The 19,692-nt window shown below is 32.9% G+C and overlaps 1 protein-coding gene across 3 annotated transcripts in view; it reads right to left on the bottom strand.

The window, feature by feature from the left end:
- ASCC3 (activating signal cointegrator 1 complex subunit 3) overlaps nucleotides 1-19,692 on the bottom strand; it is a 324,300-nt gene that overhangs the window by 99,279 nt on the left and 205,329 nt on the right. For 2 of the 3 annotated variants that reach the window (XM_059941507.1, XM_059941508.1), the window contains exons 19-30: nucleotides 19,492-19,578; nucleotides 18,452-18,628; nucleotides 15,033-15,258; nucleotides 13,305-13,459; nucleotides 10,733-10,831; nucleotides 9,593-9,761; nucleotides 6,312-6,532; nucleotides 4,447-4,532; nucleotides 2,898-3,064; nucleotides 2,640-2,785; nucleotides 2,394-2,514; nucleotides 47-189 (exon numbers count right to left, since the gene is read on the bottom strand). In XM_059941507.1, coding sequence (XP_059797490.1) covers nucleotides 47-189; nucleotides 2,394-2,514; nucleotides 2,640-2,785; nucleotides 2,898-3,064; nucleotides 4,447-4,532; nucleotides 6,312-6,532; nucleotides 9,593-9,761; nucleotides 10,733-10,831; nucleotides 13,305-13,459; nucleotides 15,033-15,258; nucleotides 18,452-18,628; nucleotides 19,492-19,578 — 1,797 coding nt within the window. Of the gene's footprint in view, nucleotides 1-46; nucleotides 190-2,393; nucleotides 2,515-2,639; nucleotides 2,786-2,897; nucleotides 3,065-4,446; nucleotides 4,533-6,311; nucleotides 6,533-7,173; nucleotides 7,263-9,592; nucleotides 9,762-10,732; nucleotides 10,832-13,304; nucleotides 13,460-15,032; nucleotides 15,259-18,451; nucleotides 18,629-19,491; nucleotides 19,579-19,692 lie in introns of those variants that run through there. The other variant, XM_059941509.1, reaches the window with a different exon arrangement.

Here is a 19,692-nt window from a genome sequence, read left to right as displayed (position 1 = left end):
ACTAATTTGACATGTATAAGAAGTAGAAATAAAATATGTTGCTTACCTCTCTTTCATCCATATTCAACCACTGCTTTGGATCTTCTTCAGAGGCCAGAAAGGCTATCAATTCCAAAGCAGTAAGACGGGTTTGACGTCTTGATGAGACAAATATCAGAACAGGTTTGGCTGGAGAATGGCTTCTAATTGCTGTTGAAAAGTTGTGGAAAATAAAATGGTAAGCCACTTATACCAGAATCCGAATTTCATTAGGATATCAAATGGACACATGAAAACTAATGGTGTAAATGATTTAATTGAATTCATAATTTGGTCATGAAGTATAGCATTATTTGAGCTACTACCTGGATCTGACAGCATATTGGAGAAATGACAGGAAAGGAAAGGTAGCTGGCTCAGGGGAGTATTCTGCCTAGGACAGGGAAGACTGAACTATCTCCACTCCCGGTTCTGTTCTGAACTGCCAAGGAAGGAGACTTAAAAGCAGAGACTCTCCATTCATAGCTGTATATGGATACTAAATCTTAGGTGGGGTTTTCTATTTCTGAGTTGTGCTTCTGCTTGCCTGAGCAGTGATATTCCACAGTTAATTGGTCCTGGGGTCTGGAGAGAGAGTCAAGTCCTGGGGGGGGATGGTGAAGAAAAGCCACAAAAAATTCCTTTTATTTTTGTCCTGTTGCCAGTAGATAGAAAAATTAAGAGAGTTTGTATCAATAAATTAGTCAGAAATAAGTCAGAAGAATGTTTTCCTTCTGTTTTTCTAAAAACATATGTGTAAGATTTCAAGAGGGAAGATAAGAGAATGTAGAAGAGAGCTGAAAAGAATACCACGCTTGAATCTATATCTGAGTGACGGCACATAGGGAGTAGACACACAGAAGATGAGTAGTTTGAAAACTGGGTAATAAGACTGAAAAACAATTACTTAAAGAGCCACATAAATCATTTGACCTAATTGGAGTTGAGGTTTCTTTGCTATGCATAGGCTCCAAAATGCTGATAAGATGGCACAAGTAGAATTTATACTTATGGGTACACAGGTGTCTTAAAACAGAGTTATTAAAAACTTTTATTTTATATAAAAAGTTCAACCTCCTTGTAATTTCTTGTTTGAAATGTGAGCTGCAGAATTTCTTTTTATGGGCTAAAAAACAAGGTTCATAAATGGAAATGTTGACATGACTTTGACTATATTTATACCCTAAGAGTGAGAAATAAAGCTATCACAAAATCATAAATCTAAACTGAAAGAAATATAGTGATCCACTACAGGTATAATAAATAGTTTACAAGGACAGCTACTGTACTTATGCCATATCTAGAGAAGTGCAGGTATAGGTTATTTACTATTGATTTACATAACACAAAATGCTTCATTTCAATCACTGGTTTGCAATCAGCCATTCCTTAAATAAATATAAGCAATCTACAATACATACTATGAAAAATGAACACACTCACAGTTTATCAGAATTTATAGAATGCAAATGGTAATGCTCTGATAAATATTAGAGATACAACGTTTAAAATACACATATTAGTACAATATTGGTATCATTTGTACACATAACCGTGAATGAATTTGCCTCTTTTTTAAACCTCAACATTTAATGGATTTTTGCTGCTGCAAGAACAGGTGTGGCTGAACAGCTCACGACAGATTTATTGTTCATTAGTGATTTTGTACAATGCTTCTGTGGAGGTGTAAATAATCTGAACTGCCAAGATTGGTCTCTAGTTCACAATCAATACTTTGCTTCTGTCATAAGGCTAATTACAGCAGCTAAAAAGCCACCTCACAACTGTCACCTCACAATCAACAGCGGTTCACGTTAGAGAATTTATTTTGGAGGTTATTTTTAATTGATATAATAAATATTCCTTATGCAGCCTAAACATGAAAACATGTTTTAGTAAGATAGGAGTGTTATTCTCAAATCTCTCTTGCTTGCCTAATTTGTTAGAAAGGGAAAAACAAAAAACAAAACAAAACATATAAACAGATGCATTGCCAAAAAAAGTACTGAAATTTTTAAGATGATTTCTGATAAAAATCAGTATTATGTGAGTTTTTAAAACTTGTACCCTCTATTTATCATTTACTCAAGCTACTACCATAGTACCTTAATAAATTATTTTTAAGACTAATTTGATTATTTTTAAAAGTTACATACATTTATTCTACTACAAAGACATTATCACTTATGAAATCTAATTGTCAATAGTTAATTCAACATATATTTATATTCCTTAACAGTTAAGGTAAATAGTTGTAGATATTTGTAGAAGTTGGAGCAGTACCACCCTTTCAAAGAAACCCACATCATTTAGAATGCATTTAAAGGCTACCATACAAAATGGTTGGTATTTCATTCCAAGAATCTGAAGCTTACCCTGAAATGTAGGCTTATTCATACTAGCCATACGAGGACAGTAATGTTGACCTGGGAAACCCTGAATGTGAACTTCCAGTGGAACTGGACGCACTGATGGTCGGAAGTTGAACAAGCCCATCTAGAGTAAAAATGAGAGAGAAACCATATCCAGTTTTTATACTTTAGTTTATAGTGTTATAGCACCTCTTTAATATGGCCTTGAGCCATACTATTAAATGCCTGATTTATCAATCTTCCACATACCTGACGAATGTTGAGCCAGTCAGCAAGGTCTCTGGCATTAGCCAATGCAGTAGATAGTCCAACTATTCTAACAGGCTTTTCTGTGTGAGATGAGATGAAATTCGTTCGAGATACAATGACTTCTAGAACAGGGCCTCTTTCCTCCCCTAAGAAATAGGAATAATGTATGTTAATCATTTAACACAAGTCCTGATGCTGGCTGCTGCAAGTATGAAGAGTTGAAGTTTGTAAACTGGATTCAGATATAGTGGCACCCACCGAGCAGATGGATCTCATCTATGATGAGAATAGTGACTTGCTTTACATAGTTCCGATTTTGCCAGCTTCTGCTGACTCCATCCCACTTCTCTGGTGTGGTGACGATAAGGTCAGCCTTGGCAATGGATTTCATATCAGGAGTTACATCCCCTGTTAGTTCAATAACTCTGGAGAAGAATAAAAATGATCCCTTTAATTTTTCAGGTAACACATGAGCTTGGAAAAGCAAAAATATGTCTTTCAAAATAAAATTTTATTATGCTTAAAACTACTTTATCTCCCTTTGATTTCTGAAATTTTCTGACTTGAGTCCAAAACAGATGTTTCTTAATGATTCTAAGATGATTTCCTTCCATAAAATGAAGAATGTATAAAAGCAAATCACTGAAATCTAACTTTTATGCAGACAGGCAAGGGTGTCAAACTTTGCTTTATGTTTACAAAGTCTCTGCCCTATGTGATTTTATAGAGTTGAACTCACACCTCCTCCATATGTTGGAATAAACACCTTTCTAATGAGGGAAAGTGTTAACTTATTAAGACAAAAGGAGACATTCACTAAGAATATGATTATGTCTATCAAACATTTAGAGAAGAGCTAACATCTATCCTTCTCAAACTCTTCCAAAATATAGCAGAGGGAGGAACACTCCCACACACATACTGTGAGACAGAAATCTGAAGACTAACTCCAAATTTTAGGAAATCATTAAGTCATTTTTATATCTGTTTTGATTCGAAAAACAGAAAAAAGTCAAGATTAGTTCCTCCAAGTATAGCATTCCCAAAGCTTTTACTTAGTTTTATTCATTTATTTTTACATTCTAGGTAATACATTCATATGGTTCAAAGAATATATAGTAAATAGTCTCTGTAACATGGATATTCTCCAGTCACCCAGTTCTCATTCTAAAATAACCACATATTTATATTCTTTACCATTTTTTAAAAACAAAAGAGGGGTACTTAACTTAAAAACATTTTTTTAACTATCTCTGAAGATCATTTCTTCAGTATATAGAGTACATTTTTTAATAGAGTAATACAATATTTTGCATTGTGTGAATGTGCCATAACTTATTTAGTGATGCTCTATTGGTCACTCAGGTTACAATGCAATCTTGCTATTAAAAACAGTACTATAATAAATAACCTTGCCAACAGTAAAATTTTTTTAAGTCATGTTCTTCAATGATTTTTTAATTTTTGGTAAATTATTTACACGCAAAATGCCTTCTAAGCGGTGTTTGGAAGTTACCCTGAAAGATATGAAAGAAAAATAAAGAGATGTATCTCATTTTTCTTTTGCTTTTGAATCTAGAAATTTTGGGAAAATTATCTTGCCAAATAAAAGTGAAAAATGAAAGCCCTTAATTTACTTGCAATCTTAAAACAAATGAGAATATTGATAATATTTTAACTACCATACCTTTAAATAAAAAGACTATGAAAATCACTGTAAAAGCATTCAACAGTTTTATGCAAATCTTTTATTGGTTGATCCTTTTAAATTATTCAACGCATATCATCTGAAAAAGTAAGAACTTACTTTTTACCAAGTTTTTCTTCTATTCTAACTTTCCAATCATCCATTCTTTCACGTACTAGGGCTTTTAAGGGTGCAATATATACTGCCTAAAATGGGGGTGCAAAAAGATCTCATGAAAATAGTGACATCATTTTCAAATAAAGCTAAACTCGATAGAATTTATCAAAATATAACTGTGGTTTAAAAAAATGTATCTTTTAATAATGAAAGACTTAAAATTTTAAATTAACAGAAAAAAGTCATTAACTTAACACTTATCCAAAGTAAGATATGAATACAGCACATCCTAAAAATACCGACATAGAACATTTTAAGTATTTTTTTTAAAAGCACCATTTGTATTTTATTTAGGTAGTTTATAATGAAATTATCTTTTAACATAATGTGAAAAATTAAAAAAAACTATGAGATAATACATTACCTAGAGAAAATTAAGGTTCTACTGAAAATAAAAATTTTTATGATCAAGAGTTACCTGATTTATAATTCTTTCATGAAAAAAGTTACTAATTTTGAAATTCTAAAGATAAATAATCTGGTTGTTTAAATTTTAATGCATATTTTATGGAAGACACCAATGCCAGTCATACATTTTAGGTGTTCTACCTTTTAAAAAACAAAAATAAACAACCCCCCCTCCCGATCTTTAATAATCCAAACTTACATACTTACAATAATCCAAACTTACATTTTTTTCAGGTTATTCACTGAAAAAAAATTCTTTCCTTTATAAAATGTTTCAAACTTAGAACAGAGCTCTACTGTTGTGTTAGTATGTCTCCTCATGAATCACTCGCCACATAATAAACTGAGGAGTAGGAAAATGTAAAGCTAAGTAGGGAAGAAGAGCTACTAAATGGAAATCACTGAAAAAGGAAGTTAAAACATTTCTAAAATTACAACTGATGAGGAAAAAAATCACATAATTCTAATCACAACATATGAATTAGCTTTCTTGGAAAATAATGTTTCTAAAGTGAGAGTACTTCACATTTCAAGAAAGCTTAAAATCAACACTTATTTGACTTGCCACATTATTTTACATTAATGATATCATGGCCATTTGGAGAAATGGGGAATAAAAGCTGCCTCTGTATTTCCTTGTGTAATCAAGCTGTATTTGTTAAAGTATCAGCATTTCCTTCATAGCCAAAGGATTTGATTATGATTAATGATTATGAATCATTATATTTCTTACAAATATGGCTATGAATTAGGTACCTTACAATGAGGAAAGGACATGTGAGCACCGATATGTACATTGGAAATCTAACTAAAGGACTCCAAAGTTTTTTTGTTTTTTTATTTTTTTAATATTTTTTATAAATTTATTTATTTTATTTATTTATTTTTGGTTGTGTTGGGTGTTCGTTGCTGCGCGCGGGCTTTCTCTAGTTGCAGAGAGCGGGGGCTACTCTTCGTTGCAGTGCGCGGGCTTCTCATTGCAGTGGCTTGTCTCGTTGTGGAGCACAGGCTGTAGGCACGTGGGCTTCCGTAGTTGCAGCACGTGGGCTCAGTAGTTGTGGCTCACGGGCTCTAGAGCGCAGGCTCAGTAGTTGTGGCGCACGGGCTTAGTTGCTCTGTGGCATGTGGGATCTTCCCAGGCCAGGGCTTGAACCCGTGTCCCCTGCATTGGCAGGCAGATTCTCAACCACTGCGCCACCAGGGAAGCCCCAACTCCAAAGTTTAATATAAATTTTCTTGTGGCCGGTTATTCTAATACTGATCTGGGTTCCCCTGGAAAATTCACCAGGAGTGACAAATCTATTCATCAAGTCCTGCCAGTATATTCAGAACTGGCTAGTTTACAGATTATAAACTATGCTTTCTAATTGAATGTAAGCATGTGATTGTTTCCAACTGACCTTTGAAGTAGGGTACCTGTTGAAGACTCTGAAAATGGCTAATTCAGCTGCAACAGTCTTTCCTGATCCAGTGGGCGCTCCAAGTAGGACATTACAGTCTGTGTGATACAGCGTATGAAATATTTGTGTCTGCACAGGGTTAAAGTGGCTAAAATTGTATAGTGCTTCATATGCTTCACATCCCAAAGCTGTGATTGGTAAAGGCTGAAGATCCAGTAATTCTGAAAAGATTCAACAGGTACATACAATAACTGGAAAATATGCACAATATTAAATACTGTCTCTTAGAAATAAATTATAATAATCCTTAATTCTTTAGAGGGAAAAAAGGATTAACAAATTCTTACATACTAGTTATCAATCTTTTTTTCTGTTAGGACATTTATAATATTGACATGTTGGAAACTTTTCTGGGGTAGCTACCTCTAAGACAGTGCTAATGATACATCTTTCTCTTCCAATCAGGAAAGTGATTTGAATGACAGGTAAATGAAAATATGCATGTTTTAGAAGAAAACTAAATCTATACCAATCTGTAGAAGAAGGAAAACCATTTGCAAACTTCAGTAGTAGAATGGTTACTAATAACAAGTTACTATTCATCTGTTAGACAATTGACAAAACAGAGTGGTCGCGTGAACTGCTGTTCTAGCCAACGCAAACTAACATGAACTTAAAATAATTCCAAGAAGAAACTTGGGTGGGCGTTTTAAATCATAGCATGACTGGGTAAATAAGAACTGTGCTGGGAAAACACTGAAAGAAACTAGATTTAATTGTAAATCATTATGTAGACTAGAGGTCTAGGAGATTAGAAAATAAAAACGATTTTGAGAAATAAACTTATACCTAGATACCCTTGAACTTGATAGTCATTTCATTTTCTTATAATCCAGAGAGGTATCAGTTGGCTACTCTCAGGATTACTTCCTGGAAGATGACTCTACTCATCTGAAGTTTGAGTGAGAAGGAAAAAAATATCAGTGAAGGGACATGGTGGTTTGTATCTTGAGTTAGATCTTCATCGTACAGTTTCAGATGGGAAAGTATGCAGAATTCTCTCCTCAGAAAATGTATTTAAAAGTAAAAAAGCTAATTTTAAAAATATTACCATTGCTCCACTGCTCTACTCTATTACACAGGTAATTGAGAACTAACTGTATGTTTCTTATACCAGATTACAATATCCTATATTTTTTGTAGCCCTGAAAATCAAGAAGGGAGGAAGTCTTAACTTGCAATGCTAATCAAAGCATAGACATATTCTTAATAAAGACTAAAAAAATAAATATTTTGGCATTTATTGACAATGCTGATTTGAGATCAGTGGGATGCCTATATGTATACTTGGAGCCAAACAGAACTAGCCATCATTGAGGTTACATCATGCATTTTTAAAAAATTTAATTAATTAATTTATTTATGGCTGTGTTGGGTTTTCGTTGCTGTGCGTGGGCTTTCTCTAGTTGCGGCGAGCAGGGGCTACTCTTTGTTGCGGTGCGCGGGCTTCTCACTGCAGTGGCTTCCCTTGTTGTGGAGCACTGGCTCCAGGCGCGCAGGCTTCAGTAGTTGTGGCACGTGGGCTCAGTAGTCGTGGTTCACAGGCTCTAGAGTGCAGGCTCAGTAGTTGCGATGCATGGGCTTAGTTGCTGCGCGGCATGTGGGATCTTCCCGGACCAGAGCTTGAACCTGTGTCCCCTGCATTGGCAGGCGGATTTTTAACCACTGCACCACCAGGGAAGTCCCACATCATGCATTTTTAATATCAATTGGTATGTCATGGTGGTACATTTATTTCTTTTAAAAATGTAGTCAGAAAATCAGCCAATTATATAAATAAGGTGACGTGCTTGGTCACTCAACAAAGAAGTGATTAAATGAGCATTAAAATATGATGTTAATATATGTTAAAATCAGGTACTGCAGCCAGAGAGACCCAGGAGTGATGTTGGTAGCATACGTTTTAAATGAAAGCACCGAACATTTTTATGTATTTTATTTTGAGATTCCAGATATCACAAAGCATATTTGATAAAAGAAAACCAGAAAGGTCCTCTTCAATGAGTAGATTAGTAGATACTGCAATCTCATTATTTTTCTAGGTTGACAATTTTTTAGTTTTGCTCTGTCAAGATATCAAAGTGGTACTAAGCTGTAGTTTAAAGTATCTCTCTTTAAGATATGCTAAGATAATGAACAAAGTACAAAAATGACAAAGATTAAAGTCACATTAATGCCTACTTTACTTTCCCCAAAGATTGTCAAATAATGTGTTCACTGAAAGCAGTAAAAACTACTATTTTTATTTTGAAAAAACAAAGAGTTTGTCTTCGGAAGACTTATATGGAAAAGAGAAATTGACTTTCATTTTGCTATAAATTAAGGGCCTCTTGAAATCTTTACTCATCCATTATGAATCCTCAATGAGAAGAAATAAACTTAATATACTAATTAGTTAATAAATTAGCCTCAAGATATTTTTGAAATAGAATATTTTATAGGCTACTTAAAAGTATCATTATAAATATTTATTCATGAAAATTTGCTTCTTTAACAAGTCAAAATAGAAAGGCAGTCAATCATGTTATAAAAATTTAAAATGGATTTTTGTCAACTATCAAACACTGAAAACAATGAAAAACACTGTTACATGATACTGCAGATCACCGCATACCCTTTTATAATGTTAGTGTGGAAGAAAAGAACCAATATAAAGAGTATATGTTGTTTGTAAGACACAAACTGACTCGAAGTATACGTGAATCCATTCTGTAGTAATACCATAACCTGACTCCTTAGTATTAGCACTTTTTGGTGTAGAAGCACACTATATGGAGGAAAGAACCCTACAATTCACTTTAATTAAATTAACATAGTAGAAGTAAGTTTAACAGTAATAAATGCAAGGAAAAAATGATATCTCAAAAGTTTCACAGAGAGCACAGATAAAATGACAACACTTGCAATGAAAAAGGAAGGAGATGTGGAGAAATTATAATGTAAAAATAGAGATCAAGGCATAGTAATACAGAAACAGTGAGTCTCATGCTTGTCAGATTATAAAAATTGAACTAGTCTTAATGTTTTTGGATCTCAAATAAAAGAAAATTAAGGCCTGCCATTTGATCTGATTTTGAAAAGTCTCTTTTCAAACTGTATTGACAAATAAGTTGGATTTTTATTCATATTCAGGCACCTTTAAAGCACAGACACTTTTCAACATGAGCTAAAACAACAATTTTGGAAAAATCAATGATTCAAGTTACTATTCCATATGTTACCTGTATGGGGAGGATGTCTCTCTGGTAGAATCAGATGTTGAAAGTTAATAATACATACAGCCTCAGCTCCCAACCATCGATCAGACACTGCTCGGATGTAATATTGAGAAGGCAAAGGCTCAAAAATAGGGATTGTAAACACCAGCAGTTGAGCTTCTTTACTAATGACCTAATGTGAAATAAAGTCTAAAATGAATATGGCTATTCTAGTAGCATAAAGGCTTTATTAGTCTCTTGTAAAAACAATCGTATCTATAGCAGTATGTACTAAAGATAAAAAAAATATCTTGGATTTCTAAATAGCTGAGATATTCAGATACTTCAGAAACTTGTAGGTGGTTCCCTTCTGAGGATACGTGGTATTACAGAAGGAAAAACATACACTCAGTTTATATTATTTACATATGCATATCATCATGTATTAACAGGTTATTAATTTGACTCATTATCAGAATTTTCCAAAATTCATTCACTCAAGTACTTTACTTCATTAATTTTTACCAAGTTATTTACTTAATAGTTTTCTTTAAATTCTTTGACTACCATAAGTGGAATAACAGAACACTTGACATAAATAGAAGGTAATCATGAACACAAATGCAATGAAAATAAAATATTGCTATAAAATTCTATGGGTGTCCACTCAAGCCTAAAGCTAGCTTGCTTTCTCTTTGATAAAAAGAGAAATTAGGAACGAAGCATCACAGTTAAAGACAGCTTTCATCAAATTGAGTCTTTCTCTTGAAATTTATAGAGAATTTAAAAAACAGTATCTTTTATACAATGTGATTCAATATTCTTTAGTACTATGCTTATGGAACACCTAAAGTTATTATTTTTTATTTATTTAATTTTAAAAAATATTATTTATCCCACCCACCCCTCTGGAAGACATGCCTTAAACCATTAGAAAGATTATAATTAAATTTCTCAAATGAAAATCATTTTGAATATATGAATACTATAACATTTAATTACTATTTTCTTTTAAAACCAAACAGAAACATAAAAAATAATACATAAAGCTTTAATGGCACTATGAAATTACAGAGAAATAGGTAAAAATAGAAATTATTTAGTTTACATTTTCTTCCTAATGACAGCAACATAATAAGGATAGAGCCATATATACATATTTACCTGTTTTTTTAGAACTAGGAAATACTCTGAATGATAAATATGATCATTTGTAGGATCTTCTACCCAAATCCACCAGGGTTCTCCTACTGTCCCATGGACCTAGAAGAAAAATAGTATCCTAATACTATATACTGTAACTCAAGTAAGGGATACTGTTGTTTGTATTCCCAGCACCCATTCCTCTCTCTCTTTTTAACAGATTTATTGATATATAATTTACATAACAAAGTTTACTCATTTAACGTATACAGTTCAATAGTTTTAATACATTTACAAAGTTTTGTAACCATCTTCATAATCTAATTTTAGGACATTTTTATCATCCCCCCAAAAAACCTTGTACCCTACCTATCTTCCCCCCATCCTCCCAACCTCCAACCCTGGACAACCACAATCTACTTTCTTTCTCTATAGATTTGTCTATTTGGAACACTTCATATAAATGGAATCATATATATGAAATGATTTTGCGACTGGCTTCTTTCACTTACCATAATGTTTTCGTTCATGTCATAGCGTGCATCAGTCCTTCATTCCTTCTTATTAACAAATGATATTCCATTGGATAGATATACTGTATTTTGTATACTCATTGCTCTTTCTTTTTTTATTCCTAACAAAGCCTAGTCTTGTTTAGTATTCACACCTCTCTCATGTAATTCAGAAGGTAACCCCACCTCCCAGGATAATTTTGGTTAGCATACACTAATCAGCTATCCCCCTTACAACAGGTTGTGGTGAGGGATAGGCATGTGCCCAATACCGGCCCAGTTAGGCTGAAGAAAAGGTGTTCTGGCCCATGCTCTGGGCTGCTGCAGGTGGGGTATTTTTCCCTCTCTCTGTTAAATGTGAACAAGGAAGCATGAAAACATTTGGGAAGTAGCCAACAATATCAGCAGAGCAAAAAGATGGAAAGATCCTGGGTCCGGAAGAGTATCATTAAACAGAAGACTCAATCATCTTCAGGGCCTATTCTACCTGTGGACCTATCATTATGTAAGATGATATATCTTCTTCTGCTTAAGTCAGTTTGAGACAAGTCATATTTGCTATTCTTGAAGCCAACAGCATTCTAACTTATAGAAGCAACTATGAACAATTAAGTACTCCATTCTAACAATGAATTAAACCAAATTGTGGGAGATTTATTATGGATCCTTTTTATTTTATTTTATTTTTGGTCGCACTGGGTGGCTTGTGGGATCTTAGTTCCCCGACCAGGGATTAAACCTGGGCACCCAACAGTGGAAGCGTGGAGCCCTAACCACTGGACTGCCAGGGAATTCCTATTATGGATCTTGATACAAGAAAACAGGGTAAAAAAACATAAAACTTTTATGTATTTGAAAATATAAAAACTTGAAATGAGTTTATGGCTACTTGTAATTTTATACTTTATGTAAAATTCTATATTTATTAAAATATTAAATAAAATTTTATATCATCTTGTCCTCACAGAAATTCTATGAGAAAGATAATTATTATTATTATACATGTTTACAGATGAGGAAACTGAAGGAATGAATGGTTAGGACACTTTAAGACCAACGGTAGATTTGGGTTAGGACTATGGTTGCGTAACATCGCAGAATAAAATGCATTCACTTTAAAGATGTACTAATGTCAGGTAATGCAGAAGATATTTACTTACACTTAACTCGAACCTTACAATTACCATGTTAAGTAAGCATTGCTATACTACATTTACTGATTTACCTGTCTTCCCCCACTGGCTTCTTGAATGAAAGGACTGACATGTACTTGCCTGTATGTACAATCTCTTTTCTACTCTACTCTTTGCTCAGTAACTGGTGCAAAGACAGACCTTAAGAATTATTGACTGAATAAGAAGAGGATCCAGAGTATACAGTAACAGCTAAGGTCTGGAAGAAAGAACAGAAGTAGGGGTAAAAACAGAAACAGAAAAGTGATGGGAGCCAAAGAAGGACATTTTCAAGGACAATGTATAGGACTGAATGTTCAGAGAAGTAAACAAAATAACTAAGAAAAAGCCATTTATTATGGCAATCAGTCAGTCTTTGGTGATCACTGAAGTAGTCTCAGCAGGAAACAGGTGACCAGGAGGAAAATGCAGATTACTCTTTCTACAAGTCTAATGGTAAAGGAGAGAATGATAGTTTGAGAAACCTCAGGATTTTAAAAGGGCCCTTTTAGCATGAAGAATCTTGAATTTTGAGTAGGTTAAAATGACAGAGTAAGAAGAGCTGGAAAAAATGAAGATCACATAGAGAAAAATGAAAGAAGATAGAATAAAGCAAAGTCCCTATGGAGCTGAATCCACTAAACCATTATACAATGTGAAATTTTAGGTTTCCTAAAATGTTCTGAAGGGGTCTCACTGGTTGACATATTATTAATATATTATACCACATGCTTATCTTGAGGATGAGAGTAAATAATACTATTGATACAATGTTTTAAATGATTCTTCGATATATATTCTTTTTAAAGGTTTTTCTATATGCCTTGAGGACAGACGTAAGGAGGTGTAGTTGAACCTGCAGTACAGACATTTTTCCTTAATGTAGATATAGGTGTTTTCCATTTCTACCTGATCATTCCAAGTGAAATCAGGACAGACGCTGAGCGTCACTCGGAGGACAGTCCGTGTGATGGGCTGAATGGACGCTTCCATTGTAACAGAAGGAATCTGATGAACACATTGTTTGACCTTGAGCCCAATATTCACATGATGCAGAATGTGACCTGCAGGGAAAATGTCACTTAGAAGAAATGTGTCCAGACAGAAAAAAAGCAATATAATCTGACTTGTAAATGGGATTTCAGAGAAGGTGCTTTTATTGCTTGTTTTATGATTTGCTATGTAGAATAGCTGACATTCTTGACCTGGCATGTTTGAATATTTTGTAATAGTTAACTTGAATTAGCAATTCATAGCTCTGTAAACCAGTATCAAGGTTTTTTCAGCTATTAATAGGGTTCTTAAAATTACTGAGACTTGATAGTGTTTAAACTACTATAAACAGTTCCACTTTTCTCCTAGCCAGTTTAAGACTCATTATAGAAATATTCAGTATTTTGTGAAAACAGTCATTAACTTATTCAAGGCCTATTTCAGAACTCTATAACCATGATGGAAAATGCTTTACTAATCAAACACAACTAACCTATCCATACCCATTTCCAGAAAACAAAGATAAAAATATAAAATATGGCCAGTCCAGCACAAAATTAACCACTTATACATATTTTCGTAAATGATCAGATTCTGAAATACAGATACAAATGGAGGCACCAGGGTGGGGGTGAGGGTCACAAATAGATGTGACTAACTTTAAACATTTTCCTACTCCAGGCCAAGCGACTAAGCGGAAATAGATTCTATCTTATAGTATCAATATTTCTTGTATGTCTTGGTGCTTCATGATATAATTTTTTTTAAGCATATTTACAAGTAAATCAAAATGTTTTATGTTCACCAAAGTTTGAAAATCTAAAGTGATTTTCCTTATTTTAATAAAATATTTATGTTACCCAAGGTGAGTAATCTCAATTTCCTAGTTTGTATTCTCAATTTCTATTTTTATTGATACCTCCCCTTTTCCATTCCATCTGAGAAGTATTCTTCTTATTATACAAGGGAAATAATTATCTCAGCCTCTCTACACATCTATGGACCTTTTGCCAGGTCCCTCTATTTCTCCTCAGCCTGACTCCCTTCATGTGTAATGTCTATTCTATTCAGAATCTGAAATATTACCTAATCAATGTTTGTCCAACAGAATGTTAAGGTACATGGCAATGTATGTAGGGATAATTTTTCAATATTATGTGAAAAACATAGAAGACCAAATGCTATTTACACACCGATGCCAACTGTGTTTAAAGATCTATACATGTGTAATGATGAAGCTCATTTAGAAACTGAAGAAATGTAGGGTTTAATGTTGACATACTTTTTTGCTGTAATACTGCTGATATACATAACAAAAGACGATGAAATGAAATGAACAAAAGAAATAACTTGAGAATAAGCCTCATTGACTAATTCTCATCATTTGTAGCTAAGATTCTATCTGTAAAATACTCAAGGGTGTGACAATCTAAACTCCATTTTAACTGCTAATTCTATTGAGTAACTTAATAAAATTTAGAGAGACTTTTGCCTGAGTTTAGATCAATGTAAAAGAAATTTCATAAAAATGGTAGAAGTTTATCTTTAGTAATGTGGAAATTCACAATACTTTTTTTTTTACATCAAGTGAAATATTTTAACTGCATGAAACAGTACATTAAAACATTTTTGCTTCCTTCTTACCTATTTCATCTTTCCTCATGTCTTTCAGCTTATCCACAGTAAGTTTTTTTTCTTCTAATCTTGTCAGAATGTGTGCTGGTAAGACTGAAAATTGTCTCAAAGGGCTAGCCCAACCCCAGAGCCTCTTGTCGATGACTTTACTAAGATTCAGGAGCCTATAGGTCATGGCAGGCCAACGTTTCCTCAGAGCAATTTCAAAAAGAGCACGGACAATTCTAGCTGCGTTCTGAAGAATGAAAAGGGGGATTGGTGGTTAGGTCCAATGTAATTTTAAATTTGTCAATAAAGTTATTATTCAGACTCAGTTTCAAAAGTATGTCTAGCTGCATCCTTTAATTGTGGGCAACATCTATCCTCATATAACCCTAATTATCTTTATTACTTCTACACAAGAATAATCACATCCTTTATATGTGGATGTTATCCTGTTTAACTCTCCAAGAGTAGCTTTATTTCCCAGTCCTTAGGAAGCTCCACCTCACACCCCCTAAACAGGAATGAAGTAGGAAGAGACAAAAAAAAATACAAAGTATTTGGGAGGGTGCTGAGGCCATTTTAGAATCTAAGAGACAGCCAAGGATGCCCTTGGGTATATAGTGGAATGATTAAATTTATAAAGCTATTTAGAGAAATAAGGAAGACTTTCGGATCCAGTCAGAGAGAACAATTAGTGAGAGAAGAGCAACAAAGAAATACTGAGGAGTGCAACTAACCCATATTAATGGCTCCTGTATAAACCAAGCAGTATGCTTACCGCTTTGCATATATTATCTCATTTAATTTTTATGACAACTGGTCATTTGACTGGTCTTGATATTATGATTTTATAGATGAAGATATTAAAGTTTGGTGAGGTTAATAATTTGACCAGGAGAGTTGATGTCAGAGTACCTATTGAAAGCCAGATCTAAACAATGCCAAACTTAACTCCAAGATTCTAAATTCAGTGATCTGAGGATAACTTCATTAGTAGACATACAGAAAATTACAATGATTGAAGCCTTTATTCACATCTCTGTAGTTTGTTTTTCTTCCTTCCCTCTATCATTAACTTTGCAGACTGTTTATGGAAGATTATTTTTAAAATCATGAGCTTAGAGACACCTTACAATATCTAATGACATCTGTATTTGAAAACGAAGACTGTTAAATCTGATCAAAATCATAAAAAGAGATAGAAAAGAGTAAGATTTTAAATAGCAAACAGATGATCTGGCTTGAAATTATGAGGTGAAAAATGATCATAAGAATTAAGGATTTTGGTTTTATATTTTATATAAAAAGTGTTATTCATCTTTTGATAAATTCGACTACTTTGTTTCAGTATTAGAAATTTAAGAACAAATGGTATTTAGAAGTATGAGGATAGCTGTAACACCCGTTAAAAATTGACAGGATATCTCTTATTAGGCCCAGAAAATGATCAGTAAAATGAATATTTTGATTTTTATAGCTATCAAATAGGTCTTCCTACAGCATGCTCAGTTGCTCTTCTAAAAAAATTGCCAGGCTAATTTTCTCAACTGTGTTTGAAAGTATGTTTTTATATTTCAGAACCTATAGTTGTTCCCTAAAAGCTAAAAGAAATGGAAAGAGAAATCCCATGTGAGAAGATACCAACAGGACATTTTAATCTGAAATGATATAAATTGCATGGGAATAATGATCAAAATCTCTAACATGTAGAAGATAAATATAGTCCCCTTTATAAAATCATAGAATATCTGAGCTAAGGATTTATCTTAAGGGCTGAGAGAATAAAGTTTCAGAAATATACAAGGAAGTACTATTTTACAGAGCTGAGAGAGTGCTTGTGGAACTACTGATGGCTTAAACTAAAAAAAAAAAATACACACAAAAACAAAACAAAACCAAAAAAACCCCCCAAAAAACCAACAATAATTTATCTAACATATTCAAGAATGATAAACCCATAATAGTTTTTTTTTTTTTTTTTTTTTTTAAAGGGATTCTTAGAGATATATCCTCAATCTTTTGAGACTGACTTTCTGGGTACCAATCATGAAGAAACCGTAAGTTTTATACTGTAAAGCAATTCGTAAATCAGTCTCTGATGACATCTTCATAATCTTGAATCAAGCAGAAATATGGTCAGATTATTCATCCAGAACCCAGTAAAGCTTTACGTTTCAGTTAAATCATTAACTATTGCAATATAAAATCATTAGATAAAATAAAATGACAATATTATATTATTTTTCAGAAAAACAGATAAAACAAAAGACTTTAAAAACAATGGTTCCGTATAGAGGCTTTAGGTTTTTGAGAATATATGTGTTTTTCTATGGCAGAAACATATGTGTTCCAAAATAAAAAATAAAAAGAGTATGTTTTCACCACATCCACATTTACTTTATATAATATATGAAATCATCACCTGGTCTCTTGGTTACTTTGATTAAATTACTGCATTCATTCAAACTGTTTACCAATATATCTTGGTTTATGTTTGTAAATATTTCATGTTTACAGTTATTTCAAAGCACTCTGGGGTATTCATAGCTGTTAATAATAATTCATTTAACACAAACATACTCTTTCTATATTAAGTCTTTGAGCAAAATTACAAACACAAAATACATAGTGGAATATTTTCTATATTTAAAATAAGATTAACCTTTTATTTCTCCTTAACCTAGAGGAGGCATTACTCAATAAAAATAATTTAAAAAGTATTCTTGAGAAATAAAAAATATCTTTTAAAAAAGTATGCCTAGAAGGGAAACCTCTCATTTGAAAGGTAATACTGCAAACAAAATCTACTTTATATCATATGAGGGTTTGAATATTAAAAACATAAATATTACAACATTTTATACTATGGTAATTTTACAAACTTAAACATTTAACGAGCTGTAATTTATGGATTAATTTTCCTTCAGTACTCAATTTGTTAAGTATCGACAGTAGGAAAGAAAGATTACCTTTTTTATAAAAGATATATCATACTTAATATATGGTATGGGGTATATTTATTAAGCCTTGTTTAATGGTTAAAAACAATTGTTTACATTTCTAACATCTGGGGAATGCTACAAAGGTTCCACAATCTTTTCTTTTCACTTGAAATATTATTGTACTATTGCCCTTCCTAAGTAAAAGTGAACTTTATCATTTAAAACAGAAAAAAATCAGATATTGATAATTTTAAACTCTAAAATGTAAATAATAGCAACATCAAAAAAAGCCAAGCCAACCACCAAATCCCACCCCTGTTCCTGATCTAACAGCATAGACGGCATAAAAGATGTACAAATTAAACAGAACCAGTTCTAAGATAAAATGGTAATTTGACAGCATGTCACAATGCAATACATTCATAGTATAGCATGAATTAATTCCTTGAATCTCCAAAAGTAACCAAGGAAGAGAAAACAGGAAGGGAGTAATATTCTTACCTGGGCAACGTATGCAGAATCTGATATAAGGGAGAAACTGTCCACCTCCCCTCGGCTGATATAAGTTTGTAGTAGGATGTTTATTTTCCCATAACTGTTCTCTACACCTCCAGGAGCTGAGAGTTCACAGAAGCTGTTTAATAAGGCATCTAACTCCTCTATTTCCTCTTCTCTGACCTGGAAGAATCAATGTTTTTATAGGATTATTTGGGCTGATTTATTTAAATTTTTTATATTGAAATTAAACCACATTGCATGTTTTCTAAAAGTTTCCATCTGTGATAACTCAAGAGTTTCCTTTTGTATACTAAAATAGTAGCAATTTTTTCATAGGTAGCTAATAAAATACAATGAAAAACTATCTTGATGCTGATAAGATTATATTTTATTATTCATCACCAATATTAAAATTGCCATTGACATATACAAATTTGATATGTCACAAAAATTAAGTCTTCTGACCTCACCATCTTTCAACTGATGAGATTTCAGTTTTTATTTGACCAGAGTAAAACCTCTGCCCAAATGGATTAGGGCAAACTTGAATTATCTTCAAACGCATTCATTACAGTCATATATTTTTATATGGTATAACGCATTCATAGCTTAAAGCTGTGAAGTACTATGATTCAAAGTATTAAAGTTTTCACTGTTAATAAGATTAAATTATAATATGGGTACAGAAATATTCATATCTAAGTTTGAATCATGCATGTCCTTTATATTTTCTTCAGCGAACCTTATATTGCAAATAAACCAAAATCTACACACTATATTCTCTGACAGTTTCATTACTGCAAAACCTATTTAAATTATGTTTGATTTGCAGTAGAGAGCAAAGAATGAGGTCAGGTATGGCATACTATCAAAATCTAGGATAGTGGACATTGTTGATAAATGGAAGAACATTGCTGGTACTCAAAATGTGAAGTGTCATACAGCTTATATTGTATCAGGAATAACAATAAATTATGAACTTTTATAAATGAATCAACACATATGCGTTATATGCATTTGATTCAAGCTTCAAGTAATCTTACCTTGATTTGATCAAATTCTTCAGCTTTGGAGACTATAGCAAAAATATCACTTTCTGTTTTGTGAGCATCAAAGAGTTCATTGAAGGTCTACCAAAGTAAGTGTTATATTTGATTAAAATAGAAGGTCCAGTAAAATATTTTAAATTAAAAATGCGACTATAAATCACACATTCTAAGAGAACATCTGAGCCCTAGAATATG

This window comes from Balaenoptera ricei, chromosome 12, assembly GCF_028023285.1.
Source record: "Balaenoptera ricei isolate mBalRic1 chromosome 12, mBalRic1.hap2, whole genome shotgun sequence".
Classification (NCBI taxonomy): domain Eukaryota; kingdom Metazoa; phylum Chordata; class Mammalia; order Artiodactyla; family Balaenopteridae; genus Balaenoptera; species Balaenoptera ricei.
The sequence above is the reverse complement of the archived record's forward strand: the minus strand, read 5'-3'. Positions and strand labels throughout refer to the sequence as shown.